The 24,355-nt window shown below is 32.4% G+C and overlaps 1 protein-coding gene across 1 annotated transcript in view; it reads right to left on the reverse strand.

The window, feature by feature from the left end:
* Positions 1-272: 272 nt before the first annotated feature.
* LOC125054721 overlaps positions 273-24,355 on the reverse strand; it is a 45,148-nt gene continuing 21,065 nt past the window's right edge. The window contains exons 2-6 of the mRNA XM_047656751.1: positions 18,874-19,305; positions 12,882-13,062; positions 6,298-7,327; positions 2,161-2,162; positions 273-1,521 (exon numbers count right to left, since the gene is read on the reverse strand). Of these exons, the coding sequence (XP_047512707.1) occupies positions 453-1,521; positions 2,161-2,162; positions 6,298-7,327; positions 12,882-13,062; positions 18,874-19,252 (2,661 nt within the window). The 5' untranslated portion in view covers positions 19,253-19,305 and the 3' untranslated portion in view covers positions 273-452. The remainder of the gene's footprint in view (positions 1,522-2,160; positions 2,163-6,297; positions 7,328-12,881; positions 13,063-18,873; positions 19,306-24,355) is intronic.

Consider the following 24,355-nt stretch of genomic DNA (forward strand, 5'->3'; position numbering starts at 1 on the left):
GGTGATGGCTTAACACTCACTGACCTTAGTGGTTTAAATTTGTGAAGCTTGTATACTCGCAACTATCAGTTTTAGCTTTGTAATGCAAATGCTACTGATTGATTGATGTTATACAGCTCGATAAGAATATATTTCTGTATTATGATGTATTTGAGAAAGCTTTTTATACAGTTACCATAGTCAAGCACCTATTGTGTAAGGATAATGTAATTTCTATTTTTTGCGGGTTATTAAATGCATCTGATGTTCTGAAGAACTAATGAAACCAAATATAACTACAAAACCTTTAATTGATAACATAGCACTTACATCGGCAGTTTTTATTTCCATTATCCATAAAACTATTACCTTAAAACAATCATAAATATATAAATAAACTTATCTATTGTCAAACATTATTAATTTTATTATAAATTATGTTTAAATGCATTTTACTTGGCACGGCCAATTTGTTACACAAAACTCTCGTTACTTTTAAAATCGTATACAAATATAGTTTTATCTTGCTCTGGCACACACACATATCTGTTTCTATCACATTCATGCACGAGTGTTGCGCATACGTTGTTAGTTTTAGCGTCTAGATTTAAAATCTGTATTTGCTTATCAGGAACAGTTTCTGAATTTATTTCAACATGTACTTCTATGTCGCTAGGTTTTTCTACTTTGGCATCACGTTTAACGTTATCAGCATTTATAATGCTATCCAAGTCATGATTAAGTTCATTCATCGCTGCTATGATCTTCATACTATTTCGTCGTGTGTTCTCGACATTGATAATTTCACCTACCTTCATCTGTTGTACTTTTGTATCGAAGATTTCTTTGACCTCCTTAATTTTCTTACTTTCTCTGTTTAGAAAGAGTTTTTGTGAAGAAGTTCTATTACTGTAGCGTCTCCAAAAAGAATCGTTAGCATTCTGACTGCTGGAAAACCCAGTCGATGTGGTAGTATTAAAAGTGTCTCTTCTTTGCATATTTTCCCTCAAGTTTCTACCACATCTCATCAATTTGTTCACTCTCAACAGTTTGACAAATCCTTCTCTAAATTTTGAAGACATCAAGTTGTACAAAATCGGATTGATCGCTGAATTAAGGTATAGCATTACTCTACAAAAGTATAAAAGTATATAGTAACCATCTATTCCTAATGACATTATTGTCTCTGGGGGAAATACAATTATCCATAGCGTCAGGGCCTTAAATGGAAGGAGGCAAATAAAGAATGACAGAACAACAGTTCCCAGCATGAGGATCACTTGCTTCCTATACCTCAGTACGTTTCCTGCATTGTTTGTATTTTTGCTATTATGAGCAATAAGTACGGGATTCTCCATTAGGTTCTTAGCGATTACACTATATAATACTAAGAGGATGCCAAGAGGGATGATGAAGAAGATGGCGATGATGAGAATGAAGAATAGAGCCGACCAGAAGGTGTCAGCTTGTGTGAGGCAAACGGGAACTTCAGTACCGTCGTCGTAACGTTCGTATGTAAACGTTGCAACAGCCAGGATGGGACTGTGAACAAAGAAAATATTATTTATTTTATTTATACGAATTGTCGTACATGTATTGCTATGATACCTTAACGTAAATATGCTAACTAGTAAAGCCATATATTTTCAGCGACACAACCTACATATGCTATGTAGGTTGCCATGCAGGTTGCCATGTAGGTTGCTATGCCATATTTTTTAGTTTATAAAAAAACTCAATAATAAATTTTAGGTTTTTTTTTCAGATAAGTCTGCGATTTGTTATTTATGAGAGAAGGCAATTTCATATCCTAAAGGATTCGAATAAATTAAATATTTTCATATATATATCATTTTTTATCACACATAACTATGAAATAAAATAAATACCTATGTATAAGGTTATTTTGCCATCAACAAACATAGACTCCTCTAACCTAGATCTATAAAGATACATTGAAAAAGCATCACCTATATTGCGAGTTAAAAATCGAGGCTTTATTAAAGTACTTCTGGCTTGAAGTCAGTTACGTCTAACATAATATTAGTTCCAGCAGAGAATGTTTGCTCGGAAAATATCTCATTTCAACAATTTTATAAAAATACTTTCAAGGTGTTTACTTTATTACATTAATAAGGTATGGTTAACCTTTTGTGTGTGAACTGTCTGAACTATTCATACACCTTTTTTTTTTATATCAGGCACGCGATCAGGCAGTTCTGTGGCCGAGAAGCTGGGCAGTATGTCAAATCTTCCCTTTCCTAAAAAGGGACTTTATTTGCTTAAACTTAGGTCGAGCAAAGGCCCGCCCGGGCGACAACTTATAAAAAAATATTAGGCGAACGCAAGAAAAGTTTTTCGTTGATTTCTACGGTCTTACGTACGCATTGCACTTGCGATAGTGTGATATTTAGGTAAGTAAAATTTCAGTTTAAAAAAGTAAACCCTTTAAGTTAAATTTTGTTTATGTTTTAAAGAAATACATAATTACCTTAATACGATTTCATAACTTTCATTTTAAATCATCCTCATAGAATTTCCTATAATATTAATGTAATAGACAGAATTTTTACCTAACGCTTACCATTTTCTGCATACTAAACGCAGAATTTGGTCAAAATTTGGTATTTTGATTAAAGCAGGATACAAAAGCTAGATGCTGCCAGTATTTATCGTACTTCTTTTGTTCAATACAATGCCTGTAGCAATATCTCTGGAATGACAATATTCGCATACCGTGTATACTCAGCGGGAGCGTTATAACTAGATTCTTTTGTTTACTGCACTCTTCCCAGTTATTGACGATTTATCATCTTAGGAACAACAGATGTATAACTGGTATTGTTTTTATCTGTGATATTATAGATTTTCAGAATTTGTCCGGCAGCAATTATTTTTAAATTTGTGTTGATGTAAACAATTTGATAACGCAGGACAAGGTGATCCATTCTTAACTGTACACTTCTGATTCTAAGCAAATGCTCTTGTTTACTTAACTATTAACAACGAAGAAAAAAATACTAGAAAAAAATTACTAAAAACCTATATAAATAAAAATTTATCGCAATATATGTGCTTAGCAAGCACAAAACTTTAAGGCGGTTGTACCAATTTGAGTATTTTTTTTAAATATATTCCTTGAACCTTGAGGAAGGATTTTATGGAGAAAAAAATAGTTTTATTTAATACTAAATAACATAATCATTTTATTTACAATTAAGTATACAGTATTTACAATTTTCTTCACCTACAAGGTAATAATAAAAATTATTAAAAAGAAAATAACTAGTACTTTTAGTACTTAGATTTTCATTCCGGAGAAGCGAACAGTCCATAGCAAAATGTTCCCTATGTTGGCTACTAAGAAGGTAGGCTAAATAAAAAACCAAGGCGAAACGAAGTTCACGGGGTCAGCTAGTTCAATATAAAACTAGTCGTAGTCACCTAATAACTGAGGAGGAACATGTGTGGTTGAAAATTGCGATCTCGACTGTTTTATAATATAATTTTCTAATATTTTTATATTAATAACTAGCTGAACCGGCAAACGTATCGTTTGTCATGTATATTATTTCTAGGAAACATTTTTTTATTTCAATAAAAATAACTATCTACTATAATAAAAAAATAGAGGTTGATCGTAGAGGGGTGAAAAGGGTTGTATGTATTTTTGTATGCTGTATCATAAAAAAAAACAAAAAATTTTGACTAAAAAAAAAATTTGGGCTGGACTACACTTACCATTTAGGGGGACGAAAAATAGATGTTATCCGATTCACAGACCTAACCGATAACAAAATTTACTAAAATCGGTTGAGCCATTTCGGAGGAGTTTAATTACAAACACCGTGACACGAAAATTTTATATATTAGATAATGATTATAAAGAAGTACAGAAGAAAGACTAGATTTTTGTATGCAACGAATAAACTCAACCACTACTGAAATTATTTCATAAGAATGCTACGTTATCTCTGGGTAACAAAAGCTTTGCAATACGCATTGTAATCCGATAAAAGTGCTCTTATAGAGGTGTCGTAAGTAAAAGTCAAGATGTGTATTGTATATAACATTAACCCTACAAAAGCTGACACTATAAGAGGAAATTCAACCCACTCGTTTACTCGATATAACTTGTCTATTCGCAGCAAATGCGATACGATGAGGTTTCAAGTGGCTGAGATACGAGCGTCGAGAAACAGACCAATATTACTCATGAGTAAAATATAGTTTTATGATCGTAAGGTAAGAAAATATTAGCAATTCTTAACCAATAGTGGATATTTTTCTTGATTTGTGGGACTTATAACTTTCTCAGAATGGTTTATCTTTGAAATTGTAATTAATAAATTGCACTCAGTTATTTTTTATTAAAACTATTTCGTAGTGTACTCTAAGTATATCGCCGTGTATAATTAATATTTATTCGATTCCATACATCTTCCCTATCGAGTATTCTATTCCAGTCTCGTAGGACAAAAACTATGAAAATTCTAAAATTAGCTAATACCATTTTTATTGTGTTCTTATTATAACTATACTATTAATTATTCTAATATCAAACTTCGCAGATTAAAAAACGTTTACATAACATGCAATAATTCATATTTTTAATTAATGATACTTATAATTGTTATAAGGAGAAAATGCCTAATAAAATTATTAGTTAAACAGACTCTCATAATATAGAAGCCGGAAAACTGTAAAGGGAAACCGTATGTGAAAGCCAATAATCAAAGTTCATGTAATAATAAAATAACAAAAGATTAATATACATTTATTTACTAATTCTTACAATAGTCTTTTTGGGGAAGCATAGAACCTTAATTTTACTTATACTAATTTGGCACCTTGTTATATACATTACACAATCCAAATCTGATTTAATAACGCCTTTTGACAAGCTTGGATATTTACTTAAAATTATGAATTATTTAGTATCATCATGCAACATTCAAATTAATATAAATAAACTATGACTTTGCATGACTGAAACTGTCAGAGACTTTATTTGGGACTTTTTCTTTTTTTTCTTTTGTTTTTGGTAGCAGTATTTAGTGTGTGATCCTATCACCGTACTGCCGAACTTCAGCTTTGGAGCAAAATAAATTGTTACACTGGCCCGTATGGTGAATATAAACACCAAGGAAACTAGCATGCCTTAGACTCAAATACATCAGCAATATAAAGCTCATGTAGATTATCCTTATTAGAGTGTGTCATAAAGCTGAATCAACAATTACTAGCAAAAATTATTACCAGAACCAAGAACGTAGAGCTTTGAGCCAGTGTTAATAATAATTATCTAATCATAAAAAAGCATTGGTGCTAAAATCCTTGGTTTTCAAATTTCTGCTTGTATTGTCTTTATAGGCAAGGCGATTATCTTCTGTAGATAGTGTCCGAAAACACCGTTAATGGTCTCCTCACGATGCTTTTTGAGTTATGGGTGTTTCATACACGTAAAAGTAAAAGTAGAATGTGGCTATTTGTCAAGCTCTTATGTGATAGAATTGTAAAACATTACAGAAATAAAATTATATTTGTTTACAAGTAAATTAATACATTCATAAAAAACAGTGCAACACACGAATACCGGACTAGCTAGGTGGCAATTGATTTATGAATGCAAAACGGAATTAATATACTATACACGTTTTAATTAGGTATATCTATGTAAAACAATAACTTAAGTAACAGATTACATTTACATTTACTCGGAGTCTTTTCATCCTTTAATTTCCCTTTCTACGGATCGTAAAATATTTAATTTTGTAATATTTCGTATGTAAGTCGGATGTAAGAAATCAATGTTGTCTATAACATTTGAGTGTATGGAAATATAACAAAGCAAACTCAGTACATAAAGCTGTCGGAAAAGTTTCAGTCATGGCTTAAATAACCGTATTTGCTTATGAAAAGATCTGACTAGTTGAGGTATTACCAAACTTTGCACAATAAACTCTAACTCCACAGCTAAAGAATACACAGTAAACAGCTAAAAAACTATCCTAACTATCAAGAGTATCATGCACAAAAATAACAAATGTCTTTTTATAACGTTTAATGTTTGTACGATATTATACTCGTTAAATAAGGTTACACAATTATTATGTTACAAATCTTAAAAAACTCCAAAGTCCACGCATTTATATTAAATAAGGTATAATTTTATATATCATAGTCATTCGTATCAATTTCCACTATAAATAAAGGCATATATGGCAAGGCTCATGATTTGTAAATTGGGGTTTCAATACTGCTCATATTTTATCTGTGGCACATTCACACAAAACTCTCTGGAAAGTCATAATCCACACTCTTGGACTTGAAGCCGACGACGCAATCAACCTTTATCTTTTGATAGACAACGAACTTTTTATTGTCTTCCAAACTCTTCGCCTTGGCACTGTTTATCAGGACCGTTCGCCTCAGCGATCCATGATCACGATTACCATCCAGCTCAATATCCAATCTATTTTTAGTATTAACATTGGAATGACCGATAAATCTCGGAGTGTCTCTATCTCCAGGCCTATCTAGAGGCAATATATTCTCTACTTCCGTCATATTACCTTCACTACGCATTCTGTTTATTTTCGGTTTAGACTCGCACACCGGAGCTGACTGCTGCCTTATAAATCTCTTACTTGTAAATATGGCGAAGAAATTATGTCTTGCGACGTCTTTGCTTTCCTTCTCCGCCTCTGTTTCGCTTTTATCGAAACTAGTCCGGTGTGTAAACAGTTTTTTCAAGCTATTAGTCGTCCTAGATAAGCTGCTACTTGTCGTTGATCCATTTGTCACTGTTCTCTGCACTCGCCTGTTCTGATTTCTGTCCGTTGCTCTTTTATAACAGATGCATACTTTGCAGAAGCCGACGCGAAATTTCGAAGACATCAAATTATACAGTATTGGATTTATCGCGGAATTTATATACAGCATTATTCTAGAAAAATATAACAAGTTGTACCATTTCTCAGGACTTATATTATCTGACAACTCAGATGGTGTGATTATTATCCATAGAGCGAGAACTCTATATGGCATTAAGCAGAGAAAGAAACATAACACTACAGTTCCCAACATTAAAATAACTTGTTTTCTTGCTCTTACATTGTAAGGATCTACAGTTTTGTTCATCACGACCTTGGAGGCTGCAGATATTAAATTCTTAGCAATAACTGTATAAAGAATTATAAGAATAATGAGAGGAAGTATATATAAGAGAATTATGACCATCACGAAGAACGTTATTTCCCAAACAGTGACGGCTTGAGTCAGGCATTGCTGGACGGTACCATCTTCTCTTGTTACGGAGTGAAGTTCAGCTATGGCCAATATCGGACTGAAAAGAAAATAATAATAATTAGAATCACATAATCAATATAAAAGTACTACCAGCAAAAAAAGATAAATAAGTAGAAACAATCAATCCCAACCAAAATACGAAACAGAAGTTATGAACGTGACAAAGAAATATGATATAGACGAATATGAAAAATGATATGGAGAAATGAAAAGTGCGAAAAAGCATTGTGCAATCAAGCGAATCGTACAAATAGCTGTCAAAGTGTTGTACGAACCTTGTCAGTAAGGGTTCTATGCATTTGATATCATGCATCACTCGTTATTTCGTAAGCACTCAAACGATTATTGGGTGATGAATGAGCGGTGCGGCTTCTTTCAGATTTTGTCAGGAAATTGAAAGAATGGTCCTGGACATTTATTATTTTAATATTCAAGTTGTGAGAAATAACGTTCGGATTTCCATTTCTATATGAAATAACAACGTAACATCGGCGATGCACGATCCTATGTATAATTTATGAGATTTTAAGATTTCATTATAAGAAAATGAATGAATGATCAATAAAACAGAGTTACTGGATATGGCTTAGTAATATAACTTAACTAAATTTCGACCTTATACATATCAAATACATGTTTTTATAAATGTATATTTCCTTTTTATATCTTAATAAAGAGCAGTATCAGCAATCGGGAAAAAAACGCTTCGAATAGGTAACACGATATATGAATGCCCCTAGCCCCTCTTGTCATTTCAGTTTTATAACTATCAAAATGACATTTGGTAAGTTGTAAACTGACGAGAGTGTACGAGTAACGAGCTCTGCCGGGAGCGGCGATAAACTGCACGCTTGCACTGGACTTGATGATACGGGCCATAAAAATACAAAAACATATATTTTATACTAAGGATTTTTCTTTCGCTTCCTGGCTTGCTGTTGAGTGTTTAGGCAAATGACCTTAACATCGTCTATTGACTGACGAAATTTGTATACAATTTATGTATATAATGGATTAATTTATCAACTATTGTTGGTGTGTCTGCGCGTCATCGGTATGTCCGTCACTTATAGGGACATCACATTAGTTTATATTGTGGGATGATTCAACAAATGTTGGTTTTGATTGATGAAACAATTTTTTTAATAGTATTAAATTTACGAAATATACTTTAAAATGTAAACAGAATTTGTGCATACTTTCTCCGTGAAACAGTAATGGAAAAAAAATGAATTATAGATGCCAATTTTCTCCCCTATAAATCACTAACAAATAATTTGATGCTTCAAATTCTTAAAAAAAGTATGATTTTTTATACAGAATACTTATTTAAATATAGATATATACAACGCCATGATTGTATTTACGTTATATGTAAATCATAGAATATTTTCTCTCTAGTTTAAGTGCCCAACCATAATACTCTTCTCCATTTACAGGATAAGCTCTAATTTAATTCTTAATTAAAGAAGAAATTTGCATTTAGTTAATGTGGCTAAAGCTGAGGCAGCGAAGACAATTTCATAAAGCATTATTCTTTTTCCTTCTACATGAAACGGAATCATATGAATTGTTGCTAGTTACTCGCTATTTACACTTAATAAAATAATAAAAATGCCTTGAAGAACAGGACAAGCTTCTCTTCATCCAATTATTAGAATAGAGTATAGAAGATGCTTCTATAAACTCGTCTAAAATTACTAAAACAGTCGGTAAAATATGTATCTATTTAAAACTCGTTTTTAATTATTTTACCTACTAATTACTAGCTGAATCAAATTCCGAAATGATATGGAACTTCGCCAGTTCTTATTGGATTGAAATAATTTTAGTTACTATACTGTGAACATCAAAATTAGTACATTTTATATAAAAATAGCTGACCCGGTAAACGTTGTTTTGCCATGTACCTATATTATTTCTGGAACATTTTTTAGTTCAATAAAAATAACTATCTACTATAATAAAATATAGGGGCTGATCGTAGAGGGATGAAAATTAAGGGTTGTATGTATTTTGTATGCGGTATCACAAAAAAATTAAAACAAAAATTGTCTAAATATTTAGGGGTGGACCCACCCTTACTATTAAGGGGGATGAAAAATTTATATTTTCCGATTCCCAGACCTAACCGATATGCATACAATATTTCACGGAAATCGATCCAGCCATTTTTAAATTACAAACACCGTGACACGAGATTTTTATATATTAGATAATAATTAGATAACTAATTTTAATACCACCTTAACAAAATAATCAATATTTGAATCTCAATAAAAGAAATGCTCAAATACGCTTCAGATAAATGGTAGACAGATAAATTGCACAAGTTTCGATAGCGTCGCATAAACTACAAATATTAATATTTACTATAACAGAACTCGGCTGATAAATAATCTATGAATTGTCAGAAATACAATCCCTTTCGATGACTAATGTCATATTTAGCGTAAAATATTGAAGTGATGTGTCAAATTTCTTTAATCTGTGGTAAAAATATATTTTTTTACAGACTATACTGCGTGTAAAACGCTTTAGTTGGTAGGTATAGAGTAAATATGAATTAGAGCTATAATTATAATTTAAAGACACCATTTAATATTATATAATTTACGCATACTTTATATAGTTTTCACCATTACTTTGGCTATTAGTACCTTTTCAACTCAATGAGAAAAAAGAAACATTTACTTGTAATTAACGCGGTGTTAAATACAATTTGTTGATTAACAATCAAATAAGTACTAAACATCAATCCTTATAGTCTCACAAGAACCTAGACAAGTTTATGGCCATAATAAAATTTAAACAATAAGTGCAAGGAGAGTATTGCGAACTGTTGTTAATCTGTGCTATATTCAGCTGTTTTATTACCGTTTTAAAAGTGTCAACCGCAGAAGTATTATTATAACGCAAAAAAATATCAGTTTCCATATAAGCGAACTTTGCATTAATTGGTGACAGTAAGTTTCTGATTTGATTCCTCTGACAAAATAATAAGGATACACATGTCACAATGTATGGAAATAATTAATGAACTGCATAGATTAACAGACGATTTTAATTGTCCGTTGAGTGAACTGACAAAAAGCCTGCTTCATGTCAGTTCCTATGCTGTAATAAATAGTCTTTTTATAAATATTTTAAACTGTTGCTTAAAGGAAACACTTTTTTAAAGGATTGAAGCTATGTATTATTATAAACTTATAATTATTTTACATAATTTTAAATTTTTTCATACGTTTCGCGTGCTTTACAGCGTGCGTGGTCACGGTTACTGAAGACTAAAGGTGTTGCATGTCAAAAAGTATCACAGCTGTAGAAAAAGTTATATTATCTGTATTTATTTAAAAGATGAAGGGTTTATGCAGAAATGACTCACGTTGTCCTCTATTTTCGTGTAAAATAATTATAAGTTTATAATAATACATAGCTTCAATCCGTTAAAAAAGTGTTTTCTTTAATTAATGTGTAGAAGTTATGTTAATAAAAGACTATACTATTAAACTATTACTGTTTTATGTTAAAGAATGTTTATGTTTTAATGGTTTATGTGTTTATGTGTTAATGTTTATGTTTTTTCTATATGTATGACGTATTTTGTATTTGACATAAATGTAAATAGTTGCCGCATTGGAGTAATCTGTAATGGTACTTTATTTTGTTAAATAAATAATAATACGTTAACTTCATTCCCATTAACGTTGTGATATGTTACCTACATACAATAAACAAACCGAACAACAAATTATTTTTCGTGATATCATAACTATTTTCATTTAATGATATCCTAGGGGCTTGGTTAATTCAAGAGTTTTCGTTTCGTTTCAGTTGCCCAAACTGAAAAAAATGTTGATATTGAAATAAGCGTTAAGCGTTTTGTATACTATTTGATTTTAAAATGCTGATAACTAATTTTAAAATTTCGTAGACGTTGTACCTGGAGTGAATTTATTTGACATTTTCATATATCTGTGAAATTTATATAACATTGCCGACTAGTTGAACAGAAAATACCTTCATATTTTAAGTTTGTAGGAAAACTTTAAACCTTTGAAAATGAAAATACTATTTTATGACTTAACAGAAAAACCGTGCTGAAAGACTGAAATAAAAAGTTAGAAATCAAAGGTGCATAAGCTAATAAAGGTTTAAATTTAAACTATTGTAAAAGCTGTAAAATCTAATTTCGACTAACAACTGTTGCAGAAGTTATTTTATTGAAATAATACATTTGAAAAAAATTTAACAAATTTATACAGAAATTGTCTTACATCACTTTTAAGTACCACAAGTACAGTAGCTATGTATACAAACATAACTAATTTGGGCAAATATTAATGTACTTAATTATTTGCCCGAATTAGTATTGCTTGCTACAATCGGAACTCGAACCAGTACAAAACTCAATCAACAATAAAATTCAACAGAAACACAAGATGTACTTCAACATCATCAGCATCAAACCCTATTAGCTGATATTAATATATTTATATTAGAGTATTGAATAAAACCTAAGTTATTTTTTTCGAAATATCCTTACTGTTATTTACGATAGCAACTTCCAAATACTACTAAAAATTCAACAACCGACAATCTCATCCTGCTCTAACTTCCCTTCTTCTAGAAACATTAAACTCCGGAAGGCGTTAATGTATCTTTAAGCAATCATTAAATTTTAATGACCAATCAAGAGTTCAGTCACTAATGAGAGCTATGCAGTACATACAAAGTTGTTCCAATTTGCACTTCGCACCCGAACTCCGAGAGTCGCCCTGACGTGTTGTCAAACTTTACAATTAGAAACTTTGTCTTCCCTTGAATTTAACGGATAATCCTTCGTTGAAATGGGTACTATAATCCGGACAAACTGTTTACTAAACTTTTGTGATATCTACCCCTTTATTTTGATCTAAATACTTTTTAAGTTATGACAGAACTGATAACAGGGTTACAAATTTTAAGAAATTGTATTTTGTTTATCGATATATCAAAAGTACAGTGATTTTAGTAAATGGCATGTGTGACAAAAACAACTTTTGAAACTGCAGGCTCACATAGTGCAGTTTTTTTGATGTCATGAAAGACGGAGACATATCTCGTTTTGTTCTTTTCGTACTAGAAGACGCTTAGATCTATTTCAATAGTCCATTATAAGTAAGATCCATGATCTTAGCGAAATTATTCAAGTGGAGTCTAGGCACATTAGAAGAGATATATATTTTTATTAAAAGTTTTATACACCACTATTCTTACGAATAAACTTTATAATATCTAGTAACATAATTTATTCTTAGCAGTTCATTTATTACAAAAAATATATTACTAAATATAAGTATGAAAACGTTCACAATAAAAAACAATCTAGGTACGAGTGAGTTACTTAAACTATTAGACGCACGTAGTTTAATTACGTAAATTATTGTATATATATGAGATATATAATAATATTAACAAACATTCAAGCTATTTAAAACGAAGTTATTAAAATTCTTCGTATGGACTTGTCCGTGGACCTTTCGTTTATGACTTGCGGCAAATGGCAAGCTTGTGAGGCATCAACTTCACACTAAGCAAAACATACAAACCTCGTAAACAAAGCGGCAAAGAACCATGCCAGTGCGCAGATGAGTGTTGCTCTTGTCTTCGTACAGACGTATCCAGCGCGTAGAGGCTCGCAAATAGCGTAATACCGCTCGAAGCTTATCGCGAGAATCGTGAGGACCGACGCGTGCGCTACCGTTAGCTCCACAAATGGTACCGCTAGGCCTGGAGAAAAAAAAATATTTATGTTATATTCATAAATAAAGGCTATAAGTTCTTATTTCAGGACATATTTAATGATTTTATAAATTTCATAGTTTCATTTACAGCTTTAGTCGCGGTCTATTCCTGACCACAATAATAAATAACTCGAACCGTCGAAATATGTAAATAGTAAAATAAATTCGCGTTTATCATAGAAGTTATATTTAAATGGACCGTACTAGTGTTATACAGAATATTGTTGTTTCAGTTATGCTTTGAAAGCTAAAGATAGCAGCAAAATTTTGCTTAGTAGTAACACGTCAAGCAAATAAAATATCCAAATAATAATATAGCGTCAAATTAACATTTGCAAACGTCTTAAAACCCGCAGAAATTTCTAATTAAATAAATAACATCACAAAAACTTTTCCGAAAGATGATAATGAGCGGCCCCATTTCTCAAACAGCTGTCAATTAATGTTGTGAAAAAGATCTTTTTCGTATTATTTTGTATTTTCTCGGGTTTTCTAGGTTTATTATATGCCTGCACTTAGCGTAATGGCGGCGTGGTTTCTCGCCGATTGCTTTCCGATGTGTAAACAAATTAGCGAGATGGATACCGCGCATTACAATAAAACTCATAAAACCTTTAGTACAGTGATTTATAAGATTGTTAATCGTATGAATGCGGATTATTTGAAAGAAATACTGAAGGATCTCGACTCCTAACTTAATTAACACAAATCAAAATTTTTGGGGACTGCTACTTTTTTCTTATTTTGTATTATTGCTATGATAGGATAAGTTGCTATATCTATCATAATATTTCAGTAACAGCGTTGTAAAACGAAGTTGTAATATTTTAACGCTAGTACTAGCGGGCTACTTTCAAAGTTTGAGACACGAAGTAAAGTTTACCTAGTATTGCCTCAGGGCATAAAATAATATTTTATGATGCTCATTAAATTCACCTTTTTCTGATATTAAAATGCCTTGGAGTTATATCCGTATACCTCTAAGGCTTTTCCAATAAGGATACAGTCCTTTTAGTCTGACTCTCAGCGAAATGTATACAAATTGATGTAAATATACGAAGTGAAGTGAAGTAATCACGATTATATAAATTTTAAATTTAAAAAATAATGTAATTGATCTTTCTTGTATTACACTATTTAGTGAGAGTTAAACTTTTGGCAAAGAAAGGAATCGGAAATATAAAACAAACGACAGTCGTTGGGAATTGCAAAGGGCTTGTCATCGCCATAAAAGGAAAGAGAAGAAGTAGATAGGACACTGACCTGGGCTGATATCAACCGCAGGAAATCGGTATCCAGAAGTTTTAAAAGAGGTCTTCGACAAGAAGTGACGACTACAATTATAATAGTGAAATAATATTGTAGAAATAACTTATTATTATTTTTTATCATATCCCGATCTATCATTATTTCAACCTTTTCTTGACATATATAACATATATTTACTTGTTTAACACCATCAAGAAGTCGAGACAACGAGATCCACCATCACTACTATACGTATTTATAATTATAAGGTTATCGTTATAAAATGGAACACTTTACGTTGAAATTACAAACCATTTTTATATAAAGAAAGTTTAGTTCTTAATCTGAATATAAAATCAGCTTTAACACATTATATACCTACATTCCTACCAAGGTCCAATTCACTTTCATATAGAGCTGGTGAATGGAGGTCGTAAATTATGCCCGCATAGGGGTGATGCGTCCCTGTCAAGCCTTGCCTTTATTATCAGACCTAAATTAGCTACTTTCACATTACATAGACTGGATCCCGTCCGTATCTCTAATATGATAACGCATACGCAGTGTAAAGTAAGTTAATGGGTCTAAAAATATTTTAATATAAATTTTATTATTAATTCATATTTTTATAAATCAGTCTAATTTCACCATTTTAACAAAAGTACTCATCTTCTCCTTCCATCACAATATAAACACAATTTGACAGACAGAGACGATAGAGTACTTTAATATTAAGTAATTTAAGAATGATTTAGTTTACGAATAAGGGGGGTTAGTTTTCTATGCATAGACGCGTTTTTAAACACGTATTAATCATTTACCATAAATATAACGTAACGTAATATATTATGACGTTGTAGTAAATATAGACAGGACACGCAATTAACGTCTTTAATCTAATCAAAAATCGACACACACATAGAAGTTTGCGATATTTAACATTTGATTGTCAACCTTTTTAGAGATCAAAGTCAATTTGCTATAACTGTGTACAGATTGAGCTAAAATTAAATTATAAAGTTATCAAACTCCAATATTGTGACAAGCGACAAGCGATCTGCCGAGAGATGCGAAATGTTTTGGGGCATCCACACGCTGGCTGTTTGTCACAAACACCGCAAACAGCAAACGAAGTCCCAAACACCAACCACAATCACCCAACACAAACAGCCATCCACATGCTTGGCGAACGTTCATAACATTCCGAATCGGCAAACATGGCGGACGACGAGCTTGTGGCAGCTATTACTTTCAGGTTGACATATTTTTATTATAAATTAAAGCAAGAAAAAGAAAAAAGGAAAAAAAGAAGAAAGCAAAGACGATGGTGGATGATTAAAATACATAGAAAGCGTACAAGGCTTTAGATCTATTATTTGGGCTTATATTTGCCGTGTTTTTTTAATTTTACTTAAAAGTTACTTAGAAATGTCAGAATCGTAGGTGCTGACCAATCAGACATTTTTTACGCTTTGCGCGCCAACGAAAAAGTGTAGCAAGTAAATACGTCCGCCTCCCGCAAGCTCGCGCGCATACTGATCGCTGCCAAACGTGTGGATACGTAGCAAACTGTTTGCCAAACATCCTTTGATCTGGCAAGATAAACCGACACCGATGCCGAACACTGCCCAACACAAACACAAACAGGCAAACAACGACAAACACCCATCCACACGTCCGTGTTTGCTGTTTGCTGTTAGCTGTTTGCCATTGTTTGTCAAGCGTGTGGATGGGGCTTTTGAATTGTTTTGATATTAGTTAAATTGTTTGTCGAATAGTTCAGTAAATTTCCTTATAATTATGGTTTCGCGCAAATAAATTGGGTTATATATGTTATTTCTTTATTTAAGTATGTGTTTTTCATAAAGCGTGTATAATTATTTGAAAAAAATCGAGTTGCGGCTATTTTTTAAACATATTTTTTGGATATAGAAAAATTTTAGGTATGGGCCTCAGATTTCTGTATCTGTTTCATGATCATTTGTCAATCTAATAAGCAAGTAGGTGATCAACCTCGTATGCATGATAGACGCCGTCGACTTGGCATAAGTCTTGGTTCTAAGGCTAATAAAAAAAGAAATAAAAAAAATTACAATATTTCATGGTGCTGCGGGATGCGCGGTGAGCCGGCCACTTATCCGACAATATTCTTTAAATATTTATAGACAAGAGGCAGCACGGTTCACCGCGGCTCTCGCTTTATTACCTGCTATTAATACGATTCTCGAACTTAAAACTTTTTTCGCAGAAATCTTCCAGGTGCGACCTGGAGGAGTTTAATACTTTAGCATAATGCTCCACAGTTAACCTTGTATTAATTTGTTGCTCCAGATCGCACCTGGCTGGAACACTGGGCATTCTAAAATAAGGTGTAATACGATGTGTTGGATATCGAGGCACACATGCAAGCAGAGCTTGGTTTTAAATGAAAGATTTGATAAACGCATGTCCTGTCAGATTTTTTTCTTTGAGTAGCTTATGACCGTTTTTTTACATTGTTTGTCGAGCTTGAAGTGAGGCTCTGACGGTAACGTTCATCTTACGAGATGATTTGAGAAAGTAAGTGTACATTTATATTTTATTTTTTAATTGTTTAAGTGCACAGGTGCTAATTAAAGATTTAAGTTAGATAGTACTGCCTGGTAGATAGTACCGGTTACCCCAGAGCTGGTGCGTTCCTCGCACATAGAATAAGTATCGCTATATATAGGGATGCTGACGCATTCCTGCAAGCATTGTACCCGGCCTCCCCCAGCTCTATAAAACAGGATGAATTGGCCGATGTGAAAGGCCTTTGCTGTGCCAAGGTCCATTCCACATTATTCGTGGCCGTAGAGGACCGTAATATTAACGGTTGATCGCGTGGCTGGATGCGAACAAGGCTACGCTGTTACCGTGTCCTGCCCCGGGCGATTGCTGGTGCCGCCGTGGGGTTTTAGTGGGTATGCACAACAGTGAGTCCCACATCACCCTTCCCCACCAGGTCAACCATGCCGCGGGAGGGTATGCGTAACGCATATCCCCGAGATCTATATATTTAGTAATTCTTTTAAATCAATGACTTCTTGTGCGGATATAGTGTCAGTAGCTTTTTCGCCATAAAACAATACCAAACCAATTAAGACGAAGACTCACTTTCCTATATTTTAATGAAATGTTATATGAGAAACCTTTATTACACTTATATAATCAAAACTGCACTTACAATAATTACCAAGTAATGTCTGGAATATCAAAAAATGCGGTTCTCGCGGTGGTTTTTAAGAAATCACCGATTATTATAATCAGCACAATAAAATACATTAAGGCGAAAACCGCTAAAATGAATAGCAGATTTGTAATGTTTTGAAAATCATTTAAGTTTGTTTTATCTTTATATTTAGAAATTGATTAATTTTAGTTGATTAACAAATTTAAAATTATATCGCTATTAGGATTTTATATTTTGATTGTTAATAATAAAATATTTTGATCAGTTAACCTCGATATGAATTATTTAAAACTAGAAAATACAATCCTTATTAATGTTATTTTATAGAGTTTGTTACCCTCCCACTAGGGCATGGCACTTTGTATCTGTTTCATGATTTTTATAGGCATTACGTAATAATATTATAATAAAAATTATTTCTAACCTTCCAATGGGTTATGAAATACACGTAGCAAGCTACTAATCTGTGCACTTTATACCGAAAAAAATATCTTTCTTCAATTCAGGACAGGGATTCCAGACGTGGCTTCGGCCTTTAAAACTACCAGAATTCTCCAATTATTACCAAGAACAAGGCCTGGCTGTATGGACTTAAGTCCTTTGCCTTTCCCATTAGGGATAAATTAATATCATCATCATCAATTCAGGACAGACTATATCCAATCAAACCATAACCAACTCGAAGATTACCCAGAACCCAAATTACGTAAATCGAACCAAACAAAACAATTACGCATAACATCGTCGATAATATCCCTCAGTATTGCCACTTAAAAACGGTTACGGTACTTAATTCTCCTCAAAAACTTTTTATTAATATACAATGCTCGAAATAATGTTATAATGGGTTATTTCGATTGAATTTCATATTAATTTGGTCACTTATTGAAATTTAATACGCATTGAAATTCCGCTCAGTTATTGAATTTTTATGTAAATTTCTATAATATTTGTTAAGATTTTAAAATATAATACAAACTTTAATAATAAAAATATTTATCTTACGAGTTCTAGGTCAACTTAACAATTTGTTCAGAGAAACCGCTGCCGTTTTCATAATATTTTCATTAATTAAATTAATTACGTTATTTTATATATTTTGGATTGTGTTGCAAAGATAAAGATATCAAGGTTATTAAACAAAATCATAAACACGAAAAATCTACGTGCAAATAACGTAATACCTATAGTTCTCAAAATTTCAAAATACTAATAAAGACACACTTAAAAATCAATGCACATAATACTAGATTTTATATAATTTTTTGTGTATTTCTCAGTAGGTACTATAGAAACGATTCATAAAGAAAATATATAATTATTAAAGTAGATACTTACATAGCTCCTTGCCAAGCACCCACGTCTCCGGCTTCGAGTTGACTTCCACCAGCACAGTAGGTGTACACACTAGCAACACCATGAGATCAGCAATACTCAGATTCACCAGGAAAATGTTTGTAGAATTCCGCATATCCTTGGTCTTCAGAATCACAATCGGCACCATTACATTACCAATAACTCCTAAACACATTATGACAATACAAAATGTCATAGATGTCGCTTTTATGTAATATGGAATCTCTGCGTATTCAGTAAAATTTGGGAACGTCGTGTTTGTGTCAAAATCAACGAAAACGTCACGTGTGTGCGTCTCATTTTTGTATGTTATTGGCTCCTGATTTATCGATGTGTGCGTGAAATTTGCTATTGAAATCATGTGCGTGCGCGCTTCACATTTTTGGGCTAGGCTTTGCAGGCGCTAGATGCTGTCTGAAACAAGAAATTTAGATTAGCTTTGTACGAAACAAAAGTTGGCTTTATCACAGTTGGTACAGCCTGTCTTGTGTAATTTTACTAAATTTCATTTGGTCCGGAAATACTCCGCATTCTACAATCCACAGATCTTTCGATTTGAAGACTTCAATAATAAAATTTATAGTAACATAAAAAAAAATATTTACACATTTAGGGATTTTTTTTATAAAGAGAGCGCAGCAGTGGGTGAAGAGTTGATAGCCTTGGTTGATTATGGGGACATAGTGAAAAACTATTTTAATGCGGAAGCTTCGAAACACAAACCTTTAAAAAATAATCTATCAGTTATTATAAAATTCAATCGAATTAAAAAACCAAACAAAAACGATTTTTAATACATTGTAAGTATTAATGGACCGAAAGTGTGTCAAAAACCTAAATATAGGTTAAATTGGGGAAACAGGAAAAATTCCCATAAATTCCCACTATCTCCAGGTATCCTGTCTATCCTCTTGATTAATGACGGGCGAAACAATATTCTTGTTACTAATAAATAAAGAAAACAGATTATTTCTGTCGAAATAAATCTAAGTTTCTCAATCGGAGATAATATAGGGACTAAAATCTATAGGAATGACAAGGAAATTAATTGTACTTTTCAAGATAATTTTATCTTCAAACAGAATCGTCTTCTGAATTAATTTTGTGTGAAAGTTTTGTTCTTCGTTTTATCTTGCCATAGTATTAACCATATTCAATATAACAATAATTAGATCTGGCTGTCCGTCACGTAATAGCGTCAGCGGGGAGTCGGCCCTTACCCCAACTAGGTCACTACGAAGACATACTTATAAACATGAAGATTTGCGAACGTACATAAATATATAAAATAAAGATTTTTATGACTCAATAAGTAATAATATAAAAAAGCATCATTTGTACCTATTAATTCATAAAAATTATGTAGTTCAAATAATGTTAAAACAATTGGTACCAATGGTTTTAAGCTGGTCCAGTATATGTATGAGTCGAAATCTTATAGGTACCTATATATTAGCAATAAATAAAAAAGAAATGAATTAGAAAGAAAACAATAAATCCAGATAGAAAATTAGCTGCTAATAGTGCCGAACTCAAAATATATAAAGCGTAGTGTACAAACGCTATCAGTTTTAGTTAAAACTTCACAATATTATAAGAGCTAGATATTTTATAATAACTTTTTGAAGTGAAAATTCTTTATCGGGGTTGAAAAAAAATTTAGTGTAACATTTTTTCGTTACGCGTCACATTTTTCCGTTACGCGCCATCTTTCGAAGTGAAACTTCTTTATCGACGTATGGGAGAAATTTTGTAGCAGGTTACGCGCCATGTTGCTTTTTGAAGTCTTCGTTCTTTATCGGCGTTGGAAAAAAATTTACCCACATTTGTCACATTTTTCGGTTACGCGCCATCTTTTTCTTGTCCCTACCACGGTTGATCCGAAGAGATTCGAAGCCATTAGTAACAAAAATATATAATAACGATAACAATGATAGTAATACTAATAATTCTATTACAATTAATGAAATTCTGTAATAATCTTAGTACTACATAGTAGTACAGCAATAAGTTAAAATGAAATAATTGTATTCATGTCTATGATAATAAAAGCCTTTTGTTAAACTTTATCTAATTTAACTTTATTTAACCAATTTCTGTAAAGTTGCATATAGTAGATCATTTTTCGAAAAATAAGGTCATAAAGAAGTTTCACTTCTTACGTGTGTAGGTACACCTAGTACACGCACACATTTTTTATTTTTTATTGAGAAAAAGCTTGCCAACGCTCGGCACACTAACACATTGGTAAAATAAAAACAAACACAAAATACAATTTTTAATGTGACAAGCACTTAAAGGCAAACATGACATACATATAGAGATTATAACCTATTATTAAACAAAACAAACATTACAAAAAAAAAACAATTACTAATCAAAGAAAAAAAAAACTTAGGATAAACTTGCAAAATGACTGTATTATCTATATATTCCAGATCGTTTATTAAATTGATTTTTATTTAAATACATTGTCACGTAATAGGAGAGTTAAACCAGATGTAATTACAAAGTTTCCATACTCATTTCCCAGAGGAAAGAACTTAATTAAATTTAAATCTAATTTGTCCTTAACAAAGCGCTATAGAGGCTTTAGTTCGTTTCATTAAGAGTAAAATGAAACCTCTCTTAACTGATATTGTAATTACGGTACATTAAATTTTTAATGATTTATAGAAACCTAACTTTTGATTGGTGCTTTGCGCGCGCTTGCTAATAATTTTGAAAATGGCGGGTTTTTCATGCAAGCGTTCATCTATAACCTAGGGGCGGAATGATCATAAATTCTTTGAAATATATGATGTTCTTGTTATGGTATAAGATGCATCAAAAGTTAATGGCATAATGCATTTTCAAAGCATTAGGCGTTGTCCTAATTGGCGAAGATCGCACGATGACACGATGCGGTCTCGTCGTGCGATGAGTTCAAATATACAGATTTCATCAGAGTGTCCTATTTGAACCTCGCAAGTAATCGTGCGAGCACATGAAATGCTTTAATAACGATCGTACGATGCGTTTGATCGTGCGATCATGTAATCAAAGCAACAGATCTCTTTTGAGTGTTCTAATCGGTTACTACGCGATGCGTCGACGCGCGAGGGGCGCCAGCCATCGAATATCGCGCGATCTATTAGGACACCTGTTAGGTCATCGCACGACCACTTTGATCGTGAGATGAAAAACGCATCGCGCCATCGTACGATCGCTCCCAATTAGGACGCCGCCTTATAGTACTGGGCTTTGCGTTTATGAGTACATCCCACAGCCTAGTCGGTAACAAATAGTTTTATAGTTTCACCATAATAAAACCTCTATCAGTCCACTTAACGAACAAATACATTATTTCTCTACATCTTAGTATAAATATATTTTGACAGAAAGATACTACTTATATTAAGATAATAACATCAAAGTTTTTGAACTGAATTAGTTTAAATAAAAATAGTGTCTTTAAATTACGGACTTCAAACTATCCTTTTGTCATATAAATCATCAAACAACTTCGAAAAATTTATCATATTTACTTGTTTATTGTTTAAGATTACTTTATACGAGATTGCGGGAAAACTGTTACTTGATTGAAATTTCAAAAATCAACTTAGCTTTATAACGTATAATTAATTTAGAGAGAAATAATATTTTTATTGTATATCCTTTGTATGTTAATGAATTAGGGAGACATCGTTACTTTTATCACCTCGTAAAAGCAGACCAACAAATTCTATGGTTATAGTTTTGAGGTTAAGGTTCTTGTACACAAAAGTCTTGATAATTTATAAAACCAAACAATTCAATATTCTGTGCCTTATGATGATCTTAAGGTTCATAACTCGCCGGTTTCTTCAGAAAGAGACAATACAAGAGGTAATCGGGTACATAGAAATAAAATCGGACACACGATCTTAGATATCAAAATGCAATTGGATCCACATGGATTTTGCTAAGTTCTATTTGTGAGTGCGTTGGGGATAAAATCTGTACTCTGCTTAGTTGGCCCAAAATATGGGACCAGTAGATAAAACCTGGATCACAGCAAACAGGTCTATAGCTGACACAACCTTGTGAGGGTTTTTGCTAGACAGACCTTTTACCAGACAAGGTGTTCCAAACGTATCTGCTGGATTTTCTATGTAGAGATATATAATGGCCCCGGAATTCTAAATGGTTACAAAAAATTTCAGATATTTAAACAAAATATTTCAGCCACGTTCAGCCTCTTTGTCTAGTAGCTTCAGCGTGTGTCCCTGGGGTCGGACACTGACAGTGCACCAATGGAGTTTCTATCTATGTGCGCATTTTACACTCACTCGTATGGAGAAGGAAAGGAAGGAAGGAAATATATCGTGAGGAAACCTTAGACCCAAAAAGTCAACAATGTGTGACAGACACGGTTGGCTGATCACGAACTTTCCAATTAAAAAAAAAAGCAAATAATCAAGAAACAGATACAGAAATCTGATGCCCGGAACTAAAAAGTGTATGTCCCTCAGATAACGCAGTCAATTAGCTTGTTTTATAATATTTTTACTATCCACTAATAATAAAGAATTTCTGAAAGCAAAAGGGCTTTGTGAATCAGGGTTTTTATATTGCTAAGATTTATTCAGAGCGTATTCGTCGTTTTGACGACGGCAAACGCCTCATTAATTTTGGGTCTTTCCACGAAATGTCTCTCTTACATGCGTTTGCGACATTATCTGTTTCGGAGCTTCAATTAAACGAATTGAGCTTTTTAACCGACTACAATAGGTTAAACCGTGTATAAGAATATCACCGACTAAAAAGCCCCAGAGTTATGAGTATACAAGCAAGATTGTGATTGTATTCTTATGTATATTATTATGATGTAGATCTTTTCGAATTTCAGAAAATCTTGTAGCTGTTTCAACACGCTATAGATAGATAATAATAAAATCTGTAACAACTAACTAAAGGTAGAATTTTAATTTAAAAAAAACTCTTATTTGATCGATATTGAGTCAAATTGATAATTTATAAAAACTGATTGTAGAACAATATTAGGATCACAAAAAACAGGTATCTGAAAATATAAATGGCAATTCGTTACTAGATATAATGGTTTAAATAAAAATCAAATTATCAGATTCAAGATTTTTGCACGGTCTCGTGCACTTAACTGTTCAATATACATGACAGCGACAATTTTCAGTTCCCCTTAAGTGCACTTCGTACTTAGTATTAAAGGCAATGCAAACACTAGACATGGTTGAAATACAAAATTATATCAGATTTACTAGCAAAGCTGTTTAGACTGTCAACACTAAGATATTGTTGATATCTATTTATTATATTTTAAAAAGAAAAAGTTTGTATTTTGTATGTGATATTTTACTTAAAGACTTCTGGACTGATCAGCTCTTTCACAATCATAATACTTTAAGCAGGTGAAAATGCGCTTACGCAGGCCCGCGCCTTCGATGTCGAGCTTGACGCGGGGACC

Source organism: Pieris napi, chromosome 12 (assembly GCF_905475465.1).
Source record: "Pieris napi chromosome 12, ilPieNapi1.2, whole genome shotgun sequence".
Taxonomy (NCBI): domain Eukaryota; kingdom Metazoa; phylum Arthropoda; class Insecta; order Lepidoptera; family Pieridae; genus Pieris; species Pieris napi.